The sequence below is a fragment of the Pimephales promelas genome, chromosome 8 (assembly GCF_988280905.1).
Source record: "Pimephales promelas chromosome 8, fPimPro1.hap1.1, whole genome shotgun sequence".
NCBI classification, from domain to species: domain Eukaryota; kingdom Metazoa; phylum Chordata; class Actinopteri; order Cypriniformes; family Leuciscidae; genus Pimephales; species Pimephales promelas.
Window position 1 is genome coordinate 3,728,252 of NC_142776.1, and position 14,638 is coordinate 3,742,889.

Consider the following 14,638-nt stretch of genomic DNA (forward strand, 5'->3'; position numbering starts at 1 on the left):
CGATTCGTATGCATTTTATGAGGTGTCTAAATATTACGACCGCACTCGTACAAATTCATATGAATTATTTTAAAATATGTATGAAAAAAGTGTGAAATGTCATGAGATCAGACATAAAACAATAGTGGGTTTAACATCAAAATGTATTGTCTGATGCTAAAAAGTATGTTTTTATAATGTAACCTTCTCCACCTTGGTCAGTTTAAGGATAATTCGTGCATTTTTATAGTATTTATTTGAAAGAATTAAAAAAAAATTCATGTCTATCCTTGTATCATTCAGCTGGTTGAGATTGATATGGGATTTTGAAAGTAATTAGTAATTAAAAGTAATTAAATACTTTTTAGAGAGAGTAATTAGTACATTAATCTAATTACACTGTTGAAGAGGTAATTAGTAACTAGAAATTAATTACTTATTTAGAGTAACTTACCCAACACTGCTTTGCAACTACATGTCAACTCACTCTCAGAGTATTAGTAGACGGTTTTGGTAAGGTTAGGGTGAGTAGAATAAGTTGACATGTAGTTGCAGAGTTACTTAAAGTCAGCAAAGTGGACCGTCAAAATAAAGTCTTGCCATAATTGACATATTTTCAAAGCAAATACATAAAGAGTGTAATATATGAAATATGTAATATAATACAAATAGTAATCATGGTTATATATTTAATAGTGCTGACAAATCGATTAATCACATCTAAGATAACAGTTTTTTAATTTTTCTTTTTTCTTTTTTAATATATATATATATATATATATGTGTGTGTGTGTGTGTGTGTATTTACACATACTGTAACTGTACACATACATTTAACTTTGATTCAATTGTAATTCTGAGTATATACAAATTATATTTAAACATTTGATATATTTAGCTATATGGTTCAGCACTTATGCACATGTACTTTATATAGAGAACACAATTAATTGATAAGGCGGCATGTGAAATGTTATTTTTCCTTATGCCCTCCTTTTTGACCTTAAACTCTTTGTCCTCCAGATACTGTGGTGAACTATAAAGATCTGATGGCTGTGATTCAGCTGACCCATAAATCTGGGCCCAGTGTTCGTCTGACCGTCTGCAAGAGGGTTAGAGCACTTTCTCCAGTTCTCACATGTACATATCACAGTTAGTAATGTTATTGGGGGGAGAAAATGCATACAAAGTATGTCATTTTTTTATTGGAGCACAAAGCTTATTTTTTCAAAATGGTTTCTTTTCCATCTAAAATGACAAAATACACCATAGAAGTACCAAAAATAATCCATACGTGACCCTGGATCACAAAACCAGTTATTATTCGTATGGGTATATTTGTGGCAATAGCTGACAATACATTGTATTAGTCAAAATTATAGATTTTTCTTTTATGCCTTTAGTAAAGATCATGTTCCATGAAGATATTTTGTGAATTTCCTACAGTAATATACAAAACATTTATTTTTGTGAGTGAAAGCAGTACAATCGTGAACATAAATGGACAAATTATAAAGCGATTTTCTGAATGTTTCGATTTTTTTTTTTTTTTTTTTTTTTTTTTTTTTGCACCCTCAGAATCCAGATTTTCAAATAGTTGTATCTCGGCCAAACCAAACATCAATGGAAAGCTTATTTATATTGAGCTTTCAGATGGTGTATCAATCAAATTTTTCAAAAAATGGACCCAAGTGACTGGTTTTGTGGTCGAGGTTCACATATGAGACTTGAGCTTTGTATTTAGGCTTTTAAAGCTGATGAATGATTGCTTTGTGTGAAGAAACAACCAAACGTTGTTGTTGTTTTTTTTCTTCATACATAGGACATTTTTGGGTGGACTTCCCTTTAAAGGGATAGTTCACTTTGAAATTAATTTTTGGTATGTTTTAGCTTACCTCAAGGGCATCCAAGATGTAGGTGTCTTTTTTTCACCCCGCAGAAGTTTCAATTTTGATATTTTTAGGTCAAACCGTTCTTGTCTATCAGTCATATAATGGAGGTCTATGGTCACCACCTCAAAGAGCATGCACAGAGAAGTCCAAATTAAACATGATTTAATGACTCATAAATGTAAGTACACATTGATGGCCTAAGACACCAAACGAACGGTTTGTGTGAGAAAACAGTATTTATATCGTTTTTAACACTTGTAACCACAGCCACAAAGCGCCCGCGCCCTCAGATCACTTGGACGTGGCTGTGGTTACAAGAGGTAAAAACGATATAAATACTGTTCGTTTTCTCACACAAACCGCTCGTTTGGTGTCTTAGGCCATCAATGTGTACTTACATTTACGAGTCATTAAATCATGTTTAATTTGGACTTCTCTGTGCATGCTCTTTGAGGTGGTGACCATAGACCTCCATTATATGACTGACGGACACGAACGGTTTGACCTAAAAATATTAAAATGGAAACTACTGCGAAAACAAAGACACCTACATCTTGGATGCCCTTGAGGTAAGCTAAAACATATCAAAAATTAATTTCAAAGTGAACTATCCCTTTAACTAAAATAAAAACATGAATTTGCAAAAGAACGAAAACTAAACTGCAACTCAAATGTGCACTATCCATCCATAAAAATATTTATTTGTAATGATTTCAACTTTCTTTTCCCCTCAGCTGTATGCGCTGTTGCAGTCGAATGCGGATGCGGCGCTGCAGATCTCCAAGCAGACGTGTTGGCAGGGCACTCTAATGCGCTTGCTGGTCCGGAGCCCCGGGAGCGACGGAGGTTCTGGTTCGGGTCGTGGTGACGCGTCCAGCCTGGGTAGTTTGGAGCTGAGCCGCAGCAGCGGAGGAGTCCGTGTGGAGCCTCCTCTGGAGCGCAGGACTCTCGGAGGAAGCGTGAACGAAGAGCGAGACAGCGTCTCAGACAGCAGGTCCATAGACAGCCTGGACAACGGAGACCTGATGTCTCTCTCCGACACGCCAGGGGACGCGCCCACACACAAAGCCTGGGGCGGGAAAGCAGGGGTCTTGAGTTTGGACCTCTCCCATGTGCATCTGTTCGATCACGGGGACAGCGGCAGTCAGACTCCTGGGAGCATGCCCAGCACACCGTCTCCCCTGGAGAATAATAAACCCTTCCTCGCAGCTTCCTCTCTGAACGATGACAACTTCCTGTTCAGTGACAATGTGTCCCTGGGAGAGTCTTTTAACAGCGAGGTGAGTCTAGAGATCTGATATGTGTTTCTGAGTGCGCAAGCAGAGCATTTATCACTTCCTCGTACAGATAGTGTTGTCATTTTTCAACCTCTGTAAGTTCTCATCAAGAAGTAACTATTATAATGAAGGTGTCAAGCGATTCTAAAAGTCTCATTGAAAGACATGGTGCATTAATGCAAGTGTGCAGATTTTACAATGTTGTTACAGGGAAAAGTGATTAATAGTAATACATTTACATTTTTATCATAGTGCTATTTCTGCCATTTTATGCAAACTTTTTCTTACCTACATTTACACTAACATAATTTACACTACTGTTCATAATTAATATTTTATTGAACAAGAACTCATTAAAGGAGTAGTTCACTTTAAAAAAAAAAAAACACTTTTGCTGATAATTTACTCACCCCCATGTCATCCAAGATATCCACGTCTTTCTTTCTTCAGTCGAAAAGAAATGAGGGTTTTTGATGAAAACATTCCAGCATTTTCTCCATATAATGGACTTCAATGGGAACCAAACGGTTCAAGGTCCAAAAGACACTTTCAGTGCAAACTGTTCAAAGGGCTTTAAACGATTTCAGACGATGAATAAGGGTCTTATCAAGCGAAACGATCGCTTTGATTTGTTCAACAAATGAATTGACTAGGGAAAAGATTCGTTCATTTTGATAAATGAGTTTGAACAGGAGAGTCACAAACGCGCATCACAGAACAGAGCAAGGCGATCATTTGAGCTTATAACGTAAACTTTTTTTTTAAATGAGCGATCGTTTCGCTTGATAAGACCCTTATTCATTGTCTGGAATCGTTTAAAGGCTTTTGAACAGTTTGCAGTTTGCACTGAAACTGTCTTTTGGACCTTGAACCGTTTGGTTCCCATTGAAGTCCATTATATGGAGAAAATGCTGGAATGTTTTCATCAAAAACCTTAATTTCTTTTCGACTGAAGAAAGAAAGACATGGACATCTTGGATGACATGGGGGTGAGTAAATTATCAGCAAAAGTTTTTTTTTAAATGGAACTACTATTTTAGTTCATCAGAGGTGACTGTAAAGACATTTATAATGTTACAAAAAATTATAAAATTATTATTATTTTTTAAAACTTTCCATTAATCAAAGAATCCTGAAATAAAAATATTAAGCAGAGCAACTGTTCATCATTGATCTTTTTTTATTCTCTCGTTGAGCATAAGAGACTTTATTTAAATATAATTGTATTAAATATCATTTAAATGTAGTTGTAATAAAGTGGAGGGCTTAGTAGGTTAACACACCACACATTTATAATTAAAGGAAATGAAAAAAAAAATCCTTTATTAGCCAGAGCCAATGTTTTTTTCATTTGAAATAAGACTGATTGATTAAATGACTCATTGATTGATTGATTGACTGATAGATTTACTGATTGATTGATTGACTGACTGACTGACTGACTGACTGACTGACTGACTGATTGAATGAATGATTTGATTGATTGATTGATTGATTGACTGATTGATTGATTATTGATTTTTCCGCCCAGCGTACAGAGGAGGAGTTGTCTCGTCTGCTGTTGGAGATCGTGTTGTGTGTGATGTGGAGAGGTGTGGAGGGGTCAGATGACACTGCCTGGCTGGAGAGGGGTCAGGTGTTCTCTGCCCTCACCAAACTGGGCACTGCCAATGAGCTGCTGCTGCCCGTCGACCACATCAAACTCAGGTGAGAATACAGCTCAAGATTTAGCACAAAAGTTTTAATTTATTATCAACAAAAACAGAAATATTTTATTTAATAATCGATTAATTAATTAATAAAATGTATATAATAGTTAAAACTCGCATTCAAATTGTTTATATAAACATTTAAATGCAGCTTTATATAATTATATATATATTAATATTATTATGTCGATTTAAAGTGCCGTACAGGACAGAATAAAAAGTTAAGTAATAATAATAAAGCATCCAATAAAGGGAAACACAACAATAATCACCAAAATTAAGCAGTATTATAGTTATCGTCCTTGGTCTGACTGGGCTTTTACTAACCTCTTTCTGTCCAGTCTGATGGAGAGGATGTTGGAATGGGCCGTAACGGATAACCGTGAGGCGACGACGGCCACGCTACCGCAGCACACAGAGAATGCGGTGCGCTTGCTTCACGTGGTGCAGGACTTCCTACAGGCTGAGGGTCTGGTGAATCCCGCCCTGTGGACTGAGAAGGTTCTGGATGAGACGGTGACTCTGATGGACGGGCTGATGGTGTGGTACGCCTCAGGGACGCAGTGGCTCCAACTGTCTCAGGTGGGACTACGGCTGCTGCTCGGGTTCATGGCTCAGGAAGATCCGCAGGTGAGACCTCATAAACCTATTACCTCAAAAGAACCTGTTGTACACACTCTTCAGTTACAGTTACACTTAATTTCGGTTAACCCCTTAGCTGTTTCCCCCCCCCCCCTTTTGAGAATGGGGGTTAAAATGCACTATTCAAACTTAAATGGTTGTAATTCAAGAATGCTTTGAAATATACCCAAGTTTGGTCTTGTTTTAAAGAAAACACTCAGCAGATTAATGCTGAAGTGAAAACACTTCAGTTATCAAAGTTATGGAAGTTTAAATTTACAGTAAATCAAATATACTGTACTATATATTTTATTTTATTTTATATATAAAATATAAAAATATTTTACTCTAAAATTATTATAAAATCAAAGCCATATATCTAACCAAGTTAAGTTCCAAATTTGAAGTTGATATCACAAAAATTGAAGTTCCCATGAGATTTTTTTCAGGCGTAGTACCAAAAATAGCCACCGGGTGCCATTGAATTCCATTGAATTTAGTTGTATACATTCTGCCTTAACAAATGAATACATTTCTATCCAAATAGCAATTCTGTCATAAAATTTGGAACCTTGAGACACAGACCTCTCTGACAATGTGTGTTTTGTCAAGATTAGAAAAGGTTTTGATCATAAATTATGAAATATAATGATGCCCAAAAGGGGAGGAGCCTGATAAAATAATTCGGAGTACCGTAATAATTTAGAGTATTTTGAGTACTTCTATGATAACGCAACGTTCAATTATAAAACGGTTTTCACAGAATGAATTCTGAGTTTTTAAGCTTTCAAATGGTACCTAATTTATGATAACTAATAAAATATGTGATATAATAAAAAAGGCGATAAAAAAGGTATTATATTTTAGAGGATAATAGATATATATTATAATTTTTAAAGGATAATATTATATTATATTATATATATATTTTTAATTGAAAAATACTACATTATATGTTTTATTATGAACTTTTAGCACGAAAACCCAAAGTTTCAATTATTAAAGGTGTGCGCATCAACTTTTTGTGACAAAGGTCAGACCTCCTGTTATGGTGCAGATTATTTTGAAAAAATTTGTAGCAAAAAAACAGCAGTCAAATAAAATTTTAGCAGTCCTTTCCATCCAACGATAGATAGTTTGTCATTACTAGATTAGGATTTAATAGTAATATAGGGAAGTAAAGTTAGGTCTTCCGTATACGGGATGGTGACAATTAATGAGAGTTAATTAATATGTTGCAAAGTCACTTATAGTTAGTAGAATGTCTAAAGTGGACCATCGAAAAAGATTGTGTTAACAAATCTACATGCATTCTGATTGGTAGTTCATAGTTTTTGATTCATCTTCAGGTCACGGTACATGTTTTTTTTATAAAGTCAATCAACATAAGAATAAAAACTGGTATATTGTTAGTAATAGTATTTCAAGATGAACATATTCTGAATGAAAGCAATTTAGGTTTACTTGATTATCCATAAATATTTGATCATGTTAAAATGTGAGTATCAAATGTGATACATCAGGCTTTTAATTTTTTGCACATCTCTTAATCATCGTTATATTGCAATGCATTATATGTTTTTCTCCCAGAGCTTTGATCATAAAACTAAGCATGTAAACTGCATCTTATTAAGGCATATCATTGGGAGATAAAGGTATTTATCTGCATTTTATGTAAATAGTTAGCTATACTGCTATACTTCAAAACATTTACCTCACCGACCCCACATTTTAGAACAGTAGTAATTATTGGTATTAGTACTCCTAAACATGCTCCAATACCAATATCTGAATCTAAAAATTAATTCATGCTGTTTGTTCTTCATTTCCGGCAGGTGTGCGCCATGGCTACGGCTAAACTCAATGGGATCTTACAAACCAAGACGGTGGACTCTCAGGACGAGGCCTGTTATCTTCTGGGCCGCGTGGAGGGAATCCTCAGGCGCTCCGTGAGCCAGGACCGCACGGAGGAGACCTACTCGTTTTTAGTGCCTCTTCTCCGGACCCTCCTCTCGAAAGTCCACAAACTCCTGTACATGGAGCTGCACCTCCCTTCCCTCCCCGACACCAACGGAAGTCCGTCATTCTTTGAGGATTTCCAGCTGTACTGCAGCTCCCCGGAGTGGAGGGTCTATTTGGATAAATATGTAAGAGCTGTATTACTACAATATAATGCTGGTCGAACACTCATACTTGTTTTCTATTTTCGCCCCCTGTAGTTTGTAAAGCTGAATTTTGTTTATCTATCTCGTCAGATTATCCCCTACATGAAGCAGTATGAGATCGAGACGTTCAGTCAGGGTCATGAGAACATGGCCCTTTTTTGGAAGGACTGTTATGAGGCGTTCATGCTCAATCTGCACCGCAGGGACAGAGAGAGAGGAGAGAGCAAGATACGCTTTCAGGTACCAAAACAAGTGTTTGCATATATTTACATTTCTCTTTTCTGTTTTTTCAACTTCCAATTTAGCAAAGAAATAGAATGCATCAATTTCCACAAAAATATGAAGCTGCACAGCTGTTTTTAACATTGATAATAATCAGAAATGTTTCTTGAGCAGTAAATCGGTATATTAGAATGACTTCTGAAGGATCATGTGACACTGAAAATTGCTGAAAATTCAGCTTTGCATCACAGGAATAAATTACATTTTAAAACGTATTCAAATTGCAATAATATTTCACGCTATTACTCTTTTTACTGTATTTTTAATCAAATCAATGCAGTCTTGGTGAGCAGAATGGAGGCAGCAAATAGTATTTCCTTTCAAATTGAATGCCTGTCAGACATTCACAAACATTTTCATTATCCTCAAAAATCTTCAGGAGCAGTTTGTGGAACCGTTCACTCGTCGAGGGCGTCAGGAGAACCTGAGGTACAACAGCATGCTGAAACAAATCCACACGCAAAACAGCGCCACCCTCAGGCAGTGGAGGGCAGCGCGCAGAGGACTCTTCTGTGAAAGAGGACCCTGGGTGGACAAGTGAGTGTGTGTATGTCGCAGAGATCAGGAGTGGATTCTGTTTCTGCAGGTGGATTTGTATACGCTTAAAGGGACACTCCACTTTTTTTTTGGAAAGAGGCTCATTTTACAACTCCCTCAGAGTTAAACAGTCAAGTTTTATCGTTTTCGAATCCATTCAGCCGATTTCCTGATAGTTAGAAGAATATTAGTAACAAGACAGTTTCTGGTCTCATTGACTTCCATAGTAGGAAAAAAATATACTATGGAAGTCATATCAAAAACTCAGTTGAATACATTCGGAAACGGTAAAACTCAACTGTTTAACTCTGGGGGAGTGGTAAAATAAAAAAGAGGAGTATCCCTTTAAAGACTATTCAAATGTGGTTTTCTCAGGGTGTAACAGACTAAAAGCTATTGGCTATAAAAAGAAAAAAGAAAGTGGTCTGTAAAGCAGCTGTTTGTGTTTGGCAGGCAGCAGAAGGACACACGCTGGAAGCTCTCTAGCGCTGAGAACTACTCCCGTATGCGACTCAAACTGGTGCGAAATTACAACTTTGACCCTCACAGGGAAGCCAGTGCCTTGAGAGACAACCTGGGTAAGACATACACGCTTATAAAGATGCTCACCTGGAACTTCTTATGAATCTTGTGACTGCATTTGGGGGAATAACTGGTTCTGTGTGTGTTACTGTACCTCAGGTGTGCAGCACCAGCAGGTAAACGCGGAGTCACTGTTGTTAGAGGCGGTGAAGCAGGTGAAGGTCAGTGATCTGGAGGACGACATCCTGGAACTCCTCGAGGAGGATCCTGCATCAGCCAATCAGTGAGTCTCGCTTTAGATGGACAGGAGCAAAAGCCAATCACTTTTACACACCAATTGGATATGGACATAAAAAATGTGTAATGTGTTGATTTTAGCTTGGTGCAATTAAAGGGATAGTTCACTTTGAAATTAATGTTTGGTATGTTTTAGCTTACCTCAAGGGCATCCAAGATGTAGGTGTCTGTTTCCGCAGAAGTTTCAATTTTGATATTTTTAGGTCAAACCGTTCTTGTCTGTCAGTCATATAATGGAGGTCTATGGTCACCACCTCAAAGAGCATGCACAGAGAAGTTCAAATTAAACATGATTTAATGACTCGTAAATGGAAGTACACATTGATGGCCTAAGACACGAAACGAGCGGTTTGTGTGAGAAAACGAACAGTATTTATATCGTTTTTACCCTTTTTTACCGTGATCTAAGAGTGCCGGCGCTTTGTGGCTGTGGTAACAAGAGGTAAAAACAATATAAAAACTGTCCCTTTAATTTGTCTCTTTGCATATAAATGCATTTGTTGTGGTTTAAACCACTTAGTCTGTTTACATTTTGAGGTAGATTTCTTGCATTAATCAGTTTTTCTGATTTGTATGTTCACTACTGTTCAAAGATTTTTTTTTTATTAATAAAATAAAACAAAAAACATTAACCCCCGGTTTTGCAGACAATGCTTAAAGGGATAATTCATCCAAAAATTCTGTCATCATTTACTCACCCTCAAGTTGTTTCAAACCTGTATGAATTCCTTAATCAGTTGATGGACCACTTTGACTTCCATTGAATGGAAAAAAGTACTACTGTATGTCAGTGGTGTCCCACAATTCTTCAAAATATCTTTATTTGTGTTCAGCAGAAAAAAGAAACTCATAGAGGTTTGGAACAACGGAAATGATGACAGATTTAAAATCTTAAAATATCTTAAAATAGGGTCAGTGTCAGGTTGTAAAATGAGACTATTTCCAAAAAAAAGTGGAGTATCCCTTTAAATATCCTAATTAAACCAAGGTCTAATCCTGTGTGTGAAACCAGGTCTATTAATGTGAAATATTATTCCAATTTAAAAGAACTTTTTCTGTTTGAATATAATGTAAAATGTAATTTATTCCTGTGATCAAAGCTGAATTTCAAGCATCATTAACCTTTCAGAAATCTTTCTTATATGCTGATTTGCTGCTCAAGAAACAATTATTATTATTATTGATGTTGAAAACAGATTCATTTTTTTTGTTGAAACCATGTTTTTTTTGGATTCTTTGATAAATTAAAAGGCCAAAAGATCAAAAATGATCTTAACTGTCTTTACTGTCACATTTATTATGTCTTTTTGGAATAAAACTATTCATTTATTGATCAAATATCCGAAAGGGCTGATTCAGAAGAGGCGGGTCAAAAGGAGAAGTTGGTGATCTCGGAGGACTGTGAGCTGGTCACTGTGGTCGACGTCTATCCCGGTCGTCTCGAGCTCACCACACAACACATCTACTTTTACGACAGCAGCGCGGAGAAAGAGGAAGGTGAGGAGGAATGGTGGAAGTGCAGTGTGAAGGTCAAAGGTCATGGAAAGAGATGTTATTGATGTTCTCCATTTTCAGGTGTAGGTCAAGACTTTAAATGGCCTCTGTCTCAGATCAGAGAGATCCACCTGCGCAGATACAACCTCCGACGCTCGGCGTTAGAGATCTTTCTCATCGACCAGACCAACTACTTCCTGAACTTCAAGAAGGAGGTCAGAAATATTTCAAGTCATCGTTAAACGGAAGTTGCGATAATCTTTTCTTGACTTGATTTTGTCTTGTTGGTTGTGTTGTTTGATTGACAGGTGCGTAATAAAGTGTACAGTCGGATGCTGCTGCTGCGCTCTATCTCTCTCCAGGCCACTCACTCACCGCAGGAGCTGCTCAAAGCTTCTGGACTCACACAGGTCACTGCAGACGTATGAGGCACTCTCGGTTTAGGGATTTGATGTTGTATATGTAGACTGAATGTTTAGAGCTGATTAAGTACTGACTTTCACTTCTCTGTCATCAGAAATGGGTGAACAGGGAAATCTCGAACTTTGACTACCTGATGCAGTTGAACACTATAGCAGGAAGGACGTATAATGATCTGGCTCAGTATCCTGTGGTGAGTGACATTTACACACACACACACACACACGCTCGTGATTCTGTTTCAACTGCAGTATGGTCATGTGATTTTGCCAAGTAAGACATGTTCATGGATCAACATATTTTGTCAGATGTCGGACTTCGTACTTCCACTCTATTTCAGTTCGCTTCTGTACTCAGTCTGAGACATCGACCTGTCTCTCGATTTCCCTAGTTTAAGATTGAATTTTAGGTTAGGGAAATCGAAAACGACCGCGGATATGGAGACACAGGATGCAATTGACCTATGGCTAAGCCACGCCCCCTCCACTCACTCGGACAAACAGTCGACATCATCAAAATGAACGAATCTTTTCCTGAGTCAATTCATTAATTTTGTTCGTTGAATGAACCAAATGACACGAAAAAAAGATTTGTTCATTTTGATGAACGAGTTCGAACAGGAGAGTCACAGAACAGAACAGAGCAAGGCGAGCATTTGAGCTTATAAAATTTTATTTTATTTTTTTTTAAATGAGCGATCGTTTCGCTTGATAAGACCCTTATTCATCGTCTGGAATCATTTAAAGCCCTTTGAACAGTTTGCAGTTTGCACTGAAACTGTCTTTTGGACCTTGAACCGTTTGGTTCCCATTGAAGTTCATTATATGGAGAAAAATCCTGGAATGTTTTCATCAAAAACCTTAATTTCTTTTCGACTGAAGAAAGAATGACTTAGAAAGAATTATCAGCAAAAGACAAGAAAAAACATAAAAACTAATGAAAACTGACTAACTGCAATGCATTTTAATGGACGTGAAAGCAGATAATGTCAGAGTGTATTGAGTTAGCTATGCGCACTGTGATTGGCTCATCGCATTTGGGGGCGTGGCTTAGCCATAGGTCAATTCGCTCTGTTGTGGAATTTGCAAACATTACCCTGAACAAGAAGAGTGCTTGTTAAACATTTTGAATGGAGGTGATGTTGTGGCTCTACTCCCGAAGGTTTTTTGGGAAAAGTTTAATTTATCAACTATTTTTTTTCCGATCAATATTTTTTATTTTAAGTTAACATACCAGATACAAATCAAGGCTCACGAACTATATACAAACAGATGCTATGAAAACTCTCCACATATAAGAAAATGTATATATATATATATATATATATATATATATATATATATGTAATATATATGTATAATATGTATATAATGTATATATATTTTATATATATTTTTTATATATATATATAAAAATATATATATATATATATACATAATAATAACAATAATAATATAAGAAATTACAGAGAGAGGGAGATGTAGGATGTCAAAATCTTAGTTCTTCTAACAGAATGTTGGCAATTTTTGTCCAGCTCTGAATAGTGTTGTCACTTGCGCCATTGACCTTGGCAGTGGTGCCTTCCAACAACACAATGTCTCTGAAATATGATTAATTTATCAACTATTACCGATCGTCAGCGAGAAACTGGAGAGGCCTATCCCTATATATCCCTATCGCTAACCCTACCCATAACTCATCCCTAAAATCAGAGGAAAATGATATGTGAATAACACTGATGTAGAATCACCTAACTTTGGTTGTAAGCCTACACTTGACATAAACTGCAAACTTGTCCCTCAAATCTGATTGGTTGATTGGAATGTTGTTCCAGGATCAACAACGATGATCTGCAAAATCACGTTCACTGTATGGTCATTACCTGAATGATCTTATATGTTTTTAGTTCCCCTGGATCCTGTCGGATTATACGTCAGAAGAGCTGGATCTGTCAGATCCGCGTGTGTTCAGAGATCTCTCCAAACCTGTGGCAGTGCTGAACGAGAGGAACGCCAAAGCCGTCAGAGAGAAGTGTGTTTCTGTCTTACGTTTCTGTCTCTGTCTTGTTCTCTCAGTCCTAACAGATCATATTTATTAAGAGAGAAATCTCATTGTTTAGTACAGGTTTCACTCTTTCATAGTTTTGATTATATACTATTTTTCTAAATATTTAAGTGCTGTCAAATCGACGAATCGCCTCTAACATAAAAGTTTTTGTTTATTAATGCGTGTATTAATAAATGTACAGTTGAAGGTTGCTCGTTCAGAAGGGCGTTTCTCATGTAGACAGTGAAGCAGCTCACTAAGCAGCTCACTTGAAAGTCGATTTTGCGGCAGCAATTGATTAATGTGCTTGTAAATGATCTGCAGATATGAGAGTTTTGAAGACCCCACGGGCACCATAGACCGCTTCCACTACGGCACGCACTACTCCAACGCTGCGGGGGTCATGCATTACCTCATCAGAGTCGAACCCTTCACATCCCTGCACATCCAGCTGCAGAGCGGCAGGTGAGGCTTCTCTGCTTTTACTGCTGTTTGCCTTTTTATTCCTTTTCAGTGTTTGTCTTTTGTCAACCGAACGATTTTCTGTTTGCTTTGAAAAGAAAAAGTCACTGAAGTGAAATTCATTTAAAGGCCTTATAATCTAAGATCTTCCCTGAAGTCCACTTGCCGTAAACCGTCAATCAAGTTTTCCGGTACTAAAATCAGGATTGTTTTAGTTTTTCATCGCCATTCTCTCTCTCTTTCTCTCTCTTAGAATTAAAGGAGTAGTTCACTTTAAAAAAAACTTTTGCTGATAATTTACTCACCCTCATGTCATCCAAGATGTCCACGTCTTTCTTTCTTCAGTCAAAAAGAAATTAAGGTTTTTGATGAAAACATTCCAGGATTTTTCTCCATATAATGCACTTTAATGGGAACCAAACGGTTCAAGGTCCAAATGAGAGTTTCAGTGCAGCTTCAAAGGGCTTTAAACGACACCAGACGATGAATAAGGGTCTTATCTAGCGAAACGATCACTCATTTAAAAAATAAATAAAAAAGTTTCAGTTTTATAAGCATAAATGGTCGCCTTGCTCTGTTCTGTGATGCGCGTTCGTGACTTTCCTGTTCAAACAAACCTTTTTTCGAGTCATGACTCGAAGGGTCCTAGATAAGACCCTTATTCATCGTCTGGTGTCGTTTAAAGCCCTTTGAAGCTGCCCTGAAACTCTTTTGGACCTTGAACCGTTTGGTTCCCATTGAAGTCCACTATATGGAGAAAATCCTGGAATGTTTTCATCAAAAACCTTCATTTCTTTTCGACTGAAGAAAGAAAGACATGGACATCTTGGATGACATGGGGGTGAGTAAATTATCAGCAAAAGTTTTTTTTTAAAGTGAACTACTCCTTTAACAGCCTGTTTTTGATAGTGTACCTCTAAGATTGTCCTCTGTTA

The 14,638-nt window shown here is 37.0% G+C and overlaps 1 protein-coding gene across 5 annotated transcripts in view; it reads left to right on the top strand.

Moving 5' to 3' along the window:
* The window catches only part of nbeal1 (neurobeachin-like 1), a 73,820-nt gene that overhangs the window by 48,083 nt on the left and 11,099 nt on the right, over positions 1 to 14,638 (top strand). For 3 of the 5 annotated variants that reach the window (XM_039648789.2, XM_039648790.2, XM_089133753.1), the window contains 15 exons: positions 1,003 to 1,091; positions 2,606 to 3,151; positions 4,680 to 4,855; positions 5,199 to 5,487; positions 7,314 to 7,625; positions 7,734 to 7,883; positions 8,305 to 8,462; positions 8,916 to 9,040; positions 9,144 to 9,267; positions 10,630 to 10,778; positions 10,857 to 10,990; positions 11,084 to 11,185; positions 11,293 to 11,388; positions 13,102 to 13,226; positions 13,566 to 13,706. In XM_039648789.2, the coding sequence (XP_039504723.2) occupies positions 1,003 to 1,091; positions 2,606 to 3,151; positions 4,680 to 4,855; positions 5,199 to 5,487; positions 7,314 to 7,625; positions 7,734 to 7,883; positions 8,305 to 8,462; positions 8,916 to 9,040; positions 9,144 to 9,267; positions 10,630 to 10,778; positions 10,857 to 10,990; positions 11,084 to 11,185; positions 11,293 to 11,388; positions 13,102 to 13,226; positions 13,566 to 13,706 (2,716 nt within the window). Of the gene's footprint in view, positions 1 to 1,002; positions 1,092 to 2,605; positions 3,152 to 4,679; positions 4,856 to 5,198; positions 5,488 to 7,313; positions 7,626 to 7,733; positions 7,884 to 8,304; positions 8,463 to 8,915; positions 9,041 to 9,143; positions 9,268 to 10,629; positions 10,779 to 10,856; positions 10,991 to 11,083; positions 11,198 to 11,292; positions 11,389 to 13,101; positions 13,227 to 13,565; positions 13,707 to 14,638 lie in introns of all 5 variants that reach the window. The other 2 variants (XM_039648788.2, XM_089133751.1) reach the window with 1 other exon arrangement.